Source organism: Prionailurus viverrinus, chromosome C2 (genome assembly GCF_022837055.1).
Source record: "Prionailurus viverrinus isolate Anna chromosome C2, UM_Priviv_1.0, whole genome shotgun sequence".
NCBI classification, from domain to species: Eukaryota; Metazoa; Chordata; class Mammalia; order Carnivora; family Felidae; genus Prionailurus; species Prionailurus viverrinus.
Genome location: NC_062569.1, coordinates 63,592,144 through 63,606,085, shown reverse-complemented (window position 1 = coordinate 63,606,085; position 13,942 = coordinate 63,592,144). Strand labels below are relative to the sequence as shown.

Sequence of the window (13,942 nt, the reverse complement as noted above, 5' to 3'; positions counted from 1 at the left end):
AGGGTGATGCGAGCTAGTGCTCCCATGGCACCCACAGTGTGCCAGGCACTGTGCTAAAAGCTTCACACATATTAACTCCTTTGCCCCTCACCACAACCCTGTAAGCTAGGTACCGTTATGATCCCATTTTATAGATGGCAAAACTGAAGCACAGAAAGGCTTCATTCAAGGTCACTTAGCTAGTAAGGGCAGAGCCAGAATTTGAACCCAGAGAACTCTACTACTGAATTATGTTCTATTTTATTTTATTTTATTTTATTTTATTTTATTTTTAAGAGAGAGAGGATGTGAGCAGAGGAGAGGAGCAGAGGGAGAGAGAGAGTGAAAGAATCTTAAGCAGCCTCCATGCTCAGCTCAAAGCCCCATGCAGGGCTCAATCCCATAACCCTGAGATCATGACCTAAGCCAAAATCAAAAGTCAGATGCTCAACCTACTGAGCCACCCGGGTGCCCCCTGAATTATGTTCTTAACCAGGCACCAGAAGCTCAGCCCAGAGGAGGAGAAACAGCAGACTGGTGAGGAGGAGGGGTAGTGCAGGACCCCATGATATGGGACAGGGGAGGGCCTCAGAAGGCACCAGGTAGGGTTCATCAAACCAGGCACCTTTTACTCTAACCGAAACCTCATTTTGCCAGGGGACATTGATTAGAAGAATTCTGTAGCAGTCACAACTGTCCAACTCCATGAAGGGGCTGCTTCGATCAGCCCATGTTTCCCACTGCTCCAGATGTTCGGGCAAAGGCTGGACAACTCTTTCTAGGGGACGCGAGGGAGGGATTGTAATCCCTCGGTGTTTTCGCAAAATCAAGCTAGAATGATTTTTGGCCGTTTGCTGTTTTGTTAGTCTTCATTTCCTTCCTCTCCTCACCCCCGAAGGCAAGCTCCAACCTAATTCGATAATCCTACCTCTTCAGTGAACTTCTGAGCCACGATTGTTTTCATCCTGACACAAACCTGCTTTTACCATCATTATTCTTGGAGTCCACTGAACCCTCAACCACCCTGGCAAACACCACAATGAGGACTCTCTCCTCCCAGAGGCCCTGTAAGCCTTTCTTAGTTATAGCTGTGAAGTATTTTGAGAAACTTGAATTAAAGTGCTAGAGAAAGCACAACACACATTTATTGCTCATCTTGGAAAGACAACAGCAATGAGCTTCCAAAACTATCTTTGATTAACATAATCTAAGGGTAATGAATATGGATATTGTCAATAGTCACTTCGAAGCATGTTTTCTCGTACATTTTGTTCTCTCCAGTAAATTTCCAACCAAGAAAGAAAATGCCCCCAAGTTCCTGTTTGCATCAACAAAGCAAACACTCAGAGGAATTACGCAGAGGGAATAGAGCCAGGAAGGAATGCTCACCACCCTCAACCTTTGTTCCAGTTGGTTCTCTATGTTTTCACCACGCTTCTAATTATCTATCAAATAAAAGCCCTCACCTCCCTAACAAGCCTGGTTATTTCTCTGTGTCCTTGTGACAGCTTCTGAGGAAGGCTGATCAGAACTAGTGTCCCAGAGGGTGTCTCTAGACCGCACAGCATCCGTAGTCACTGCTTGCAGAAGACAGATGCCAAAAAGCCCAGCTTCCTGCCCAAAAAGAGAAATAGAAAGTACCTGTCAGACTTGTGGCCCCCACGTGGGAAATGACAATGTATTTCATGGTCCTCCAGAGAAACAGAACCAAGAGGGCATATACAGATACATACGAGGGGATTTATGATGGGAATTGGGTCCCATGTTACGGAGGCCAAGAAGACCCAGAACCTGCTATCTTCAAGCTGGAGACCCAGAACGGCCGGTGGTATGATTCAGTCTGAGTCTGAAGGCCTGAGAATCAAGGCGGAGGGGCCAGTGGTAGAGAGCCCAGTCTGCATCCAGAAGCTCAAGAACCAGGAGCACCAATGTCCAAGAACAGAAGATGGAGGTCAGTTCCAGCAAAGACTGTGAATTTGCCCTTCCTCGGCCTCTCTGTTCTATTCCGGCCCTCAACGGATCAGAAGATGCCCACCCACACCAGGGGAGAGGATCTTCTTCACTCAGTCTACAGATTCAAATGCTAATCTCTTCCAGGAACACCCTCACGGACACAGCCAGAAATCATGTTTCACCAGCTATCTGGGCATCCCTTTGCCCAGTCAAGCTGACACAAACTTAATCATCACAGGAACTATCTGGTTTTCCACACCTAAAGCTTTAGTCTTCCCTGGTGCCATAGGGCAGTGGACCCGACTGTGCCTTGCTAGGACGACCTGGGGAGCCTTAAAGAATCCCTATACCTAGGCCACACCTCAGACCGATTAAACTGGAATTTCTGGGGTGGAAGCCAGGCAGCAGTGTTTCTGGAAAAACCCTAGACAATTTCAGCACGCAGCCAAGATGGAGAACCACTGCAAAGGGATCAGGAGATCAGAAAACCCTTTTACCCTCCCTCAAAAAGCCAACATTAAGGCCACCTGCATTTACCACTGGCCTTCCCTGCCATGGGGCCACTCTCCTCATTTCTAACACCAGTGACCTAGGAGGCTCTCCCTGGCCTTCCTGACAGTTTGTCACCACACCTCCGTGTCCCCTGTCCTCGTGCACAGGTCCTGACACAGGCTGCTGTGGAACTGCACTGGTGATGGTTCTCTGTTTGCTTGTCTGTCTCCTCAGCAGCAGGGCCACACCTCCCGCACCTTTTTACTCCATCCTGGAGCTAGCTTATCATCAGGATGTGATTGTTCAGTTAACTGCACAGCAGCTATAATGAGCTTTTAAAAACATAAGTATAGGGGTTCCTGGGTGGCTCCAACTTCAGCTCAGGTCACGATCTGGCAGTTCATGAGTTCAAGCCCCACGTGGGGCTCTGTGCTGACAGCTCACAGCCTGGAGCTTGCTTTGGAGTCTGTGTCCCCCTCTCTCTCTGCCCCCTCCCCTGCTCGCATGCTGTCTCTCTCTCGAAAATAAATAAACCATTAAAAAAAATAAAAACATAAATATTATCATATCACTCACCTGAATAAAACCCTCTGGTGACTTCTCACTGTGCTTACCGCAAACCCCAGCCCTCTTTTGGCTTGCAAGCCCTGTGCAGGCTGGTCCTGCCCACCTCAGGCAGGAGGATGGGGAGTAAGGACGTGAACTCTGCAAGCAAGCACCGCAGGACCAAGTGCGGTGCCATGGGCTCCTCCACCCTGGAGAAGCTACTGGACCTCTCCCGACCTCCTCTCCAAAGGCGGATTTGTTGTGAGGATTAAATTAGCTGGCACATGGTCTAACAGGGCACTGGAATCCTCCCCACCCTGTCCCAGACTTAGTCCCAGGAATGAGCCACAACTGCTCTCCCCCTGGGAGCGCTGACACCTGGCCCGACTGGTTCCCCATCGTCACTCAGGAACCAGGAACCAATGTCATGGCTGCACAGACCCTCTGTCACCCCTTCGGCAGCCCGTTTCATATCCTTCATGACCCATGTTAGTTTGCTGAGCTGCTATATAACAAAGCACCACAAATGAGGTGTCTATTGTTTATTTATTTTTGAGAGAGAGAGAGACAGACAGACAGACGGAACATGAGCAGGGGAGGGGCAGAAAGAGAGAGAGAGAAAGAGAGAAACGGAATCTGACGCAGGCTCCAGGCTTCACACTGTCACCACAGAGCCCAACACGGGGCTCGAACTCACAAATCACAAGATCATGACCTGAGCCACAGTGGGACGCTTAACCAACTGAGCCACCCAGGCACCCCCAAACTAGGTGTCTTAAATAGAGAAACATATTGACTCCCAGTTCTGGAGGCTGGAAGTCTGCGATAAAGGTGCAGCAAGGTTGGTTCCTTCCTTGAGGAAGATGCACATTCCATGGCTTTCTCCCGGCTTCTTGTGGTTTGCCAGCAAATCCTTGGTGTTCCTTCGCTTTTTTTAGATGCATCGCTCTGACCTCTGCTTTCATCTTCACACCTCATTCTCTCTGTGTCCAAATTTCCTCTTCCTACAAGGACACCAGTCATAGTAGATTAAGTGCCCACCCTATTCCAGACGACCTCATCTTAACTGACCACATCTATAACAACTATTTCCAAATAAGGGCACATTCTGAGACACTGGGGGTTAAGACTTCAACATACAAATTTGGGGGAACACAATTCAGCACACAGCATATCTACTCCTCTTCCCTCCCTGGAATGACCTGGTTTTATTTGTCATCCTCTATGTTGTATTATATTCTTTCTTCACTGAACATTATTGTTTATGTTGTCCAATTTTTCTGCAATAGAAAGTAAGAAAAATAATAAAAGATAGGCTTTTCAGATAAGAAGCAAAAACAAACCTTATTCCTTGCATTGTGATTTGGGTGTTCACCTTCTCCCATGCTAGACTTAAAGGTCCATGGGAGCAGGAACCATGTCTTTGCATCCCCAAGCCTAAGACCATGCATGGCACATAACAGATGCTTGGTACATGCTGAGTTGAAATTAAATAGATATGTACATTAAGTTCCCACAAGAGCTCAAGTGAAGCAATTGTCCTTGCAGTCTTGCTGGGATATATGTGACATGTTTTCTCACGAATCTGGAAATCTTTAAAAAAAAAAAAACAAAACCGCTGACACTTCAGGCTCTGAAATGACTCTGCCATATACAATGGCACTCTCCAACTATAGTGATATTTAAGCTATGGTCAAGAATTAAAACACAGCATGAAGCAACATTGTCAAATCTAGGAGGAAATTAAACCATTAGATCTATCATCACCCAACCCCTGTGAACCAAACTGCCACATTTCCCCCGATTCTTCTAATTAAGGTTGCGTTTGCAAAGCCTTTAGAAGCAGACGAGTGTTACATTAAGTGCTAAGCAGTATTAATTAATCATATTGGTAGATTACATGGGCTGGTACTTCTCGTAAATGTAAATGTCCTAGGCTTGTCAGCACAGTTCTTGGAAGCAATGTTCAGATGTACTCTAGAATTTCTTTATAGAATTGTAAAAAGCTCTTGGCTTCGTAGTTTCTTATCATCTTGATATTCTCCACTTTGTCAAAACTTTGGAAACGGTCTAATATAGTAGTTCCCGGTTCTATCAGGCCCAGCGCCTCTTTTCTGTATTGAAGATTTATTATACCTCTCTTTAATATCCTGAAGCAAAATGCATGAAAAACCTGCCTATATGTAACATATTTCAGTATGTAAACACTCCAGCAAGCACACATGGGGCTGTCAGATGCTCTCACTATATTAAGAATCCCTGTGCGTGTGCCAATTCCAAATGGTAGGTGTGCATGTGAGATGCAGTACCATGGGTGGTGCTGGAAGGTGGCCTTGAGTTTCAGAAGCAGTGAAGAACTCCTTTTTGGTTCCAAACTAAAGAATTTACAATCATCCTTCAATTTACTCTATAGTTGCATTCCTGGAAAAGTCAACGTACTAGTATTTTAAAACCATCCCTGAAAACCCCCATATGTTTATATATATAAAAGAGAATTAAGTTTGGGGCACCTGGATGCCTCAGTCAGTTGAGCGTCTGACTTCAGCTCAGGTCACCATCGCCCGCTTCTTGAGTTCTGGCCCCATATCGCGCTCACGCTGAGGTCAGTGCAGAGTCTGCTTCAATCATCGGTCCCCCGCTCTCTGCCCCTCCCCCGCTTGCACTCTCAAAAAATAAATAAAACATTTTTTAAAACTAGGTTTTAGGTTTAGATCATCATAACCAGAATTTTCACCTACAGGAATGTCTGTGAGATCACTGAAAATTGGATGACACCATCCCACCCAGTTAGCATCTCTGGGGCTCACCCACCAAATGCAAGGAACACCTCCCCCTTTCTCAATCTCTGAGAGCAAAAAAATTGTTCAAAACCTTCTCATTTCATTTGAGAACAAAGTTCCAAAAGAACTCCATGGGTGGGACTGTCTCTCTTAAGAGTCAAAAATCTAATTTTACATCCTTATATTTTAAAAAAAGAGGATATTGTGTCCCCAAAGAATATGCCCCAAATCACAGACCAGGCCTTGGCAGAGTCAGGTAGGAAGCACTTAAGAATTTGGACAAGTGGGCATTTTCCATGTGGCAGGTATTATCTTATGCTCTGTTTAGATGCTAATCTAATCTTCACATCAACACTAGGCAGGAGGCTCTATTATCCCCATGATACAGATGAAACTGAAGCACAGAGAAATGAGATAACTTATCCAAGGTCCTACAGCAATAAGTAGCAGAGCCCTGACTCAGACCATCTTCTTCAGAATGACTTGGGGACACAGTGCAAATAACAGATTGTTATTTAGGACTGGAGGAGACACAAAGGGGGAAATGCACCCCTTCTGCATTATGAGAACACAAGATAGACCAGTTCGACCAGTTCAGTATACTGACCTCCAAATGAAAATTTGTTCCTCCTGCCTGGTCTCATCTTCTTCTTTCTTGTGTTTTTCCTGCAGACATTCATGCCCAGGAGAAGACTGCTTTGGGTCCCTCTGGACCTTTCCTAAAAAGAAGATCCCCATTCACTAGATGAGTTCCAGAAGCATCCACTAAGGCTTCCATAGCTCGCTTCCTTCAGTTGACCTTCACCGTAACCCCTCTCACACAGGATGAGTGGCTTCCTTGCCTCCCTGGACCCCCGGCGGGTGCAGTGGGGGGCGGCCTGGTATGCCATGCACTCCAGGATCCTGCGCACCAAACCAGTGGAGTCGATGCTGGAGGGAACTGGGGCCACCACAACCCATGGCACCAAGCTAGCCAAGGTGCTCACCACCATGGACCTCATCTCACTTGGCGTTGGCAGCTGCGTGGGCACAGGGATGTACGTGGTGTCTGGTCTGGTGGCCAAGGAAATGGCAGGACCTGGTGTCATTGTGTCCTTCATCATTGCAGCTGTTGCGTCCATATTATCAGGTAAGTGCCTCAGTACAGTGAAAGGCCCATGGAAAGTGCACTTGCCAGTCTGTTACCGCTCATCCCGCTCTTCTAGAATATTGAATGGTGAGATGTAAGAAGTGTCACCAAAGAGGTCATCGGGCTCCTTTTTTGCCTTGACTGCCAGGGAGTTCAAGGCTCAATTATATAGCTTCCTTTTTCTCTGGTTTTTCTATACAACTAATTATTCTGGTGCCCAGCTTCTCCCAATTTCTCTTTCCCTGTCATGTCCTAATGGCTCCGTTTTTATTATAACTCTCCCTTTCAATGGAGGATAGGTCAATCCCTTGGTGGAGATGTGGATATAGCTAGGATTATAAATAATACCTAAAGGATAGGCAGAGTAGCAAAATGACAAGTCACTAAATCTGATGTGATTGGGACTTGATGAGCCAAAAACTGGCATTGTGACACCCAAGCAGGAGGAAAGCAAGCTAGGAAATGTAAAGCCATCATGAGAATCACAACACACCATCTGCCACAAGCACTTCAACAGATTGTATTCTACAGAGGTGGTTCAACGAGCATTATCTCTTTCCTTGAGAAAGAATCATAGAACTCATTTTTTTTTTAAATAAGGTGCCACGACTTACGTATTGATAATTTGTGAAACGGCTCTTCTATTTTCCTTTCCCTCTTCCCTCCTTGTCTCTTGAGCTATGGTCCACAGTATCTTGCCAGGAATGGGTAAACAGGTAACTTGAAAAAGAAGGAAACAACGCTTCCTGCTTCCTGATCATAATATTGTGCAAGCCCGAGGCTTTGCTGGGGTTTTGGTGGTGAATCAGGTGGCTCAACTCACATCCTGGCAGGGAATGCATGGTCTCTTCCAAAGCTTCAGAAGCAAGAATGCTAGGGTATATCAGGATTTCTGTGTACAAATGCACATCATCACAGGAAAAGTTCTACATTCATATTGTATATCCAGACTGAACAGCCCCCATCCACGGGGTGTGCGTGGACCAGGAACACACAACCAGAAAGTGCGCTAGTTTATATTTGACATCTTTTTTAACTTAATGGCAGAAATGTTTCCAGACTGATTTTATTTATCTCCCATCATGGCTTACTTTCCTGTTGGTGTTACAACTATCCCTTTTCCTGAAGTTATTCTCTAATATGCATGAATAGCCTAATAATTTCCTTCAGAAAAGAGAACTTTTTTTCTTAGAGATGAAAATAAATCATTCCCACGGATGAATTTTGTGGATACCTCAAATGCTATTAACCTCATTGTGTTCATTTTCAAACTTACTTGGCAAAGAAATTATTTGGAGGAAGTTGCCAGATTCCTATTCACCATAAATCTAGAGACCTAGAAGTGTTTGCATACAGACCAAAATAGTGATAGTGGGATAAAAGGCAGACATATAAACAGGGCTCCCATCGAAGGCACAGGGCAGGTGGCTAAGAGTCCCGCCTAGTTAATGCATACTGCCCTTTCTCCTCTTGACCCGTCCTTTTATGACCCCATCCCCAAACCACAATGATTCCTGCAAGCAAATCACCCACATCTTATCCTTCACAGTGCTACATTACATTTAGAAACCAGCACAAGGTTCAGTTGCATTCTGGGAAACTGCCCCCCTGCCAAGGTGCCCATGATGCTATATAACCCAGACTTTTCTGCTGCTCCTGCGGAGGAGACCCGGCCAGCACTGTGCTGGAGCTAGCTTGCCCCGGCTGCCAAGATCCCTCATTGTGCACACCTCTCCCCACCTTTGCATCTCCGCAAGGTTATGTTGTTAACTTGGAATTGGCTACAGCAGGAGTATTTACACCACAAAAATTGGCAAAGGCTCCAGGTAGAGTTTGTCTGTTTTGGTTGGTTGTTTCACCACCGGCCCGGTCCACTGAAAGCCCTGGAACTGCCCAGTAACTGGTACCTTCACCACTGCACCAGGCACCAAAAGAAAACTCTGTCTCTCCCCCAAGGAGAGACACCCCCCCCCCTCCACATGTGGCTGCATCCACAACACTTCTCTACACTCTGTGACTGAGGCCAGCCAGAATTCTCCTACAGGCCCCAGCTAGAGCCTGGGCCCAAATAACTTGTGCCAAAATTAGCATTTTTATAACAGAAGTCTTCAACCAGGTGTCTCATTCTGTGATCCTTTGTCACTAAACTAAAGGAAGTCCCCCCCTGCTGCCTTCTTTCCACTCCTGTGTCATCATCCTGGTGTCGCGTCTCCCTTGACCAAACTTGCCACCACTTTCTGCCTCACGATAATCAAGCTCCCCTCTGCCTTCAGACTTTTTAACACCTGCTCCTTCCTCCCTCTGACCTTAACCAAAACCTGGCTCAACTCTGAGGACACCATTGCAAACACTGAGAAAGTGCGCGAGAAAGATAGACGTGTAGCCAAAGAGCGGGATGTTCGAAGCTGAGATTTTGGAAGTGGTACAGCGATCAGTGATGTTAAAATTAGACCTGGCTCCGCCGCTAACTGGCCGTGAGACCTTGAGCAAGTTCCATCACTTCTCTGAGCCTCAGTTTCTCCGCTTTGAAAACGGCCATCATGTCACCGCCTTCGCAGAGTTCCTGTGACGATTCGTGACGCCAGTGAGCGCCAGCCACAGGGCCTGGTACACGGCCCTCCACACGTCGTTCTTATCATCGTGTGCCAAGCCCTGTGTTCAGAGTTTGCCATACATTAACACATTTAAGAGGCAGCATACCCCTTCAAGGTGGGTTTTATTACTTTCACATACGAGAAAGCTGAAATTTCAATAACAGAACCTAGGTTCAAATTTGTTATACCGGCAATAGTTTTCAGCACGGACTATGAATTTAAATCACCTGGGGAGCTTATTTTTTCAAATCGTGGTTTGGCAGAGAAAGGTTATAATTACATGCAGTAAAATCTACCCTTTTAAATATACAACTCTGTGAGTTTGACCAACGCATATCATTGTGTAACCTCCATATAATCAAGATACAGAAGCATCCCATCATCCCCAAATAATTCCTTCATGTTACCTCTTTGCAACGCTCCTCACCTCCACCCCCAACCCCTGGCAACCACTAATCTGTTTTCTGTCCCTATGCTTTTGCCTTTTCCAAGATGTCATATAAACGGAAACACTCAGTATGTAACATTTTGAGTTTGTTTTCTGTCCCTTAGTATGATACATTGAAGGCTTATTCATATTGTATGTATCAGTGGGTCGTTCCATTTTATTTTTGAGTAGTATCCCATTGTATGGATATACTACAGTTTATTTATCCATTTACTAGTTGAACATGGAATTTGGTGGTTTCCGGTCTGGGGCCGTTATAAACAAAGCCATTATAAACATTTGTGTACAGGTTTTCGTGTGAACACAGGTTGTCAGTTCTCTTGAGTAAATACCTAGGGATAGAAGTGCTGGATTGTGTGTTAGGTGTAGGTTTAACTTCAAAATAAACCGCTAAACTCTTTTCCAAAGTGATTGTATTCTTTTTCATTCCCACCAGCCATGCCTTTGATTTCCAGTTGCTCTGTTCCTGGCCAGCCCTCAGAATTGTCAGGTGTTGCTTTGTGTTGCTGCTTTGTTTGTTTGCCATTTTAAAAGGTGAAGGAGGGTATTTCAATGTGGTTTTCATTTGCACTTCCCTAACTGCTAATATTTCAAACATGTTTGTATGTGCTTGTTTGCCATCTATCTTCTCTGGTGAAGTGATCAAATCACTTGCCCATTCTTTAATTGGGTTCTTCATTTTCTTATTACTAACTTTTAAATTTTTCTAATATATTCTAGATACAAGTCCTTTATCAGATATGTGGTTTTGTGAATATTTTCTCCCAGTTTATGGCTCATCTTTTAGTTTTCTTTTAATTTGTTGATTTCTTTTTAAAAATGCCCAGGTTCCACCCCCAGAGATTCTCATTCAGTTGGACTGGGGCAGAACCTGGGGAATCGTATTTTTTTTTACAAGCCTCAGAGGATTCGAATGTGGAGCCAGAGTTAAGAATTACTCTGTCATAGGGACCAAAACTTAACTTCTGCTGCAGCTATGACCTACGAAAATAGAATATAGATGTTAAGATATAAGCTGGGGCGCCTGGGTGGCTTCAGCTTAAGACATGAACTCGCAGTTCATGAGTTCAAGCCCTGTGTCGGGCTCTGTGCTGACAGCTCAGAGCCTGGAGCCTGCTTCGGATTCTGTGTTTCCCCTCCTCTGTTCCTTCCTCTCTCTCTCTCTCTCATGTGCACGCTCTCAAAAATAAGTAAACATTAAGAAAATTTAAAAAAACAGATACAAGTTATTTGGCCAGCAGATAGCAGATTCTTAAGTGATTTTCATGGCCCTGTGGCATCATCACCCATGCCATGCAAACCAGCCTATAACCTGAAACAAATCTGACTAAGGGAGAAAGCCACTTCCTCTACAATTTGACAAGACACAAAGTTACAATAACCTCCCCAGGTGCTCCTGCCAGTAATGCCCCAACACTGTAACCACCCACAGCCCTATCACAGGTGGATAGAAAGTTATCAGAGGAAGCAGCTTGTGCTGTAACCTTTACCCTTTGTCCATAGAGTATTATCTACCCTTTCAGCAGGCCCCATGCCCATACCAGACCTAAAACACCCTTTGAATACACCAGATCGAATCAACCAGATAGGAGAAATCGTGTTCCTTTATGATTCCCACCTATAACGTTATTGAGACACTGAGGGACAGAAGCAGGATGGCTTACAGAGGTTCTCTAATTCAGTTGACTTAGGAGGAAACACAAAGCAAAGCCACCATGCCAGTGACACTGGGCCATTCAAAGTTCTAAGAGCCTCCTATGAACTTGAGTGAGGATGCCTGCTTTGGCTTTTTTTCCTAAGTTTATTTCCAGTTCTCTCTTAATATTATTAAAATTGAACCTTAAATAGAATGTAGGTCTGAATGACTCCTAAGCTCACGTGGACCCTACAGTAACGCTTAAGGCCTGTAGCTCAAATGGTTTTGGTAGGGATTAAGTGACAGTGTGCATACATCACATCAGTCCCCAGTCTGATGCATGAAACCAGTAATTTCTATCATCTACTCCTAAGAAATAGTTGACAAAAATCTAATAAGACGTGGTTCAGTACAGATGTATTGTATACCCACTATCTACCAGTTCTGGGGCAGTACCAAAAACAAATAAGAGATTGTTTCTACTCTAAAGGACCCATTGTTTATTGACGCAGATGAACACCTAATCTGATAGGTAACTATGGCAATGATAGTAGTAATAATAGAAATAAAGCAGCAGGGGCACCTGGATGGCTCGGTCGGTTAAGCACCCGGCTTCAGATCAGGTCATGATCTCACGGTTCATGAGTTTGAGCCCCTCATCAGGCTCTGTGCAGACAGCTCAGAGCCTGGAGCCTGCTTCGGATTCTGTCTCCCTCTCTCTTTGCTCCTCCTCTGCTCATGGTCCCCTGTCTCTCTCTCTCAAAAATAAATAAACATAAAAAAGTATTTTAAAAAAAGAAAAGAAATAATAGCAGCAGCAGTAGCTACTATTTATTGAGCCCTTACTATATACCAAAAGAGTTCTAAGTGCTTAACACATTATTTTACTTAACCTTCACATCAACTCTACGTGATAAGTGGTGTCATTATCCTCATACTACAGATGGAGAAAACAGAGCCTTGTGAAAAGTTTGGTAACTTGCTTAAGGCACCTGATTAAGAGGTGACAGAGCAAGGAATAGAGTGAAAGCACCCTGACTCCAGGGCCAAATCTTAATCACCTTGCTGCTAACCGGCTACTGTGGTAGCGGATTAGGGTCAGATTCCATCACATACAAAACAAAACTAAAAATGAGAGACAATTTCACTTCTTTCCTGTGTAGAAAGAATCCCGAAGGAGGCTGGTATTGTGGCTCTGCAGTCATGGGGACTCAGGCCCCTTCATCTTTGGTTCTAACGATGAGGATGCTTGCCTTCCATCCTCAAGATGACTTCAAGCCCCAAGATGGCTGCTGGAGCTCCAGTTGGTACATTTGAGCTCCAGAAGTCAGGAAGGAGAACAGACAGTTGAAGCAGGTCATTTCCCATATTTCTGTCCCCCTCCTTTTTTAAGTTTTTTTAATGTTGGTTTATTTTTGAGAGAGAGTGTGTGTGTGTAAGCAGGGGAGGGGCTAAGAGAGAGGGAGACACAGAATCCGAAGCGGGATCCAGGCTGCGAGCTGTCAGCACAGAGCCCAATGCAGGGCTCAAACCCTCTAACCGTGGGATCACGACCTGAGCTGAAGCCGGACGCTTAACCAACTGAGCCACCCAGGTGCCCCTCAGTCCCCTTTTAAGAAACTTCTTCAGGGGCGCCTGGGTGGCGCAGTCGGTTAAGCGTCCGACTTTAGCCAGGTCACGATCTCGCGGTCCGTGGGTTCGAGCCCCGCGTCAGGCTCTGGGCTGATGGCTCAGAGCCTGGAGCCTGTTTCCGATTCTGTGTCTCCCTCTCTCTCTGCCCCTCCCCCGTTCATGCTCTGTCTCTCTCTGTCCCAAAAATAAATAAACGTTGAAAAAAAAAAAAAAAGAAACTTCTTCAGAAATCCTTCTCTATAACTTACAATTGGCTGAAACTTGTACACTTGGCCACAAGGAAGGCTGGGAAGTATAGTCTTCAGACAGGGTATATTGCCAACCCCAGTATCACAGGGGCTGTGTCGATGGGGAAGAACAGGAAAACTGGCTGTCACTGCCACATCTATAGTGGGTGCATAACCTCTAAGCCCTCCATCTTGCTGAGGTCAAGTTGTTCTGAAATATTTAAATAAAATTGGTTCTAATTCCCAGTAACATACAACCGGAAAATCTAGAGTCCCCCTCAATAAACCTAGGGAGTTCAAGGCTTACTTTTTCCTAGTTCTGCTGACTCTGAATCTCCGCTCCCATGGAGTCTTCGTCTCCATTCTGCATTTCATTAGCTTCTGCCCATTTTCTTTACCTCATCATGCAACCAGATGAACTCCAATCCCTCCTCTCCCCAAATATCCGCCAGACAAAATTGAATGTGCAGTGGGCTTTATAGAAAGTTTGGGCCAGACACCTTTTGGGATGAGCACTGGGTGTTGT

At 45.2% G+C, this 13,942-nt stretch overlaps 1 protein-coding gene across 1 annotated transcript in view; it reads left to right on the top strand.

The window, feature by feature from the left end:
- Positions 1 to 6,575: 6,575 nt before the first annotated feature.
- SLC7A14 (solute carrier family 7 member 14) overlaps positions 6,576 to 13,942 on the top strand; it is a 69,640-nt gene continuing 62,273 nt past the window's right edge. The window contains exon 1 of the mRNA XM_047875565.1: positions 6,576 to 6,879. Coding sequence (XP_047731521.1) covers positions 6,576 to 6,879 — 304 coding nt within the window. The remainder of the gene's footprint in view (positions 6,880 to 13,942) is intronic.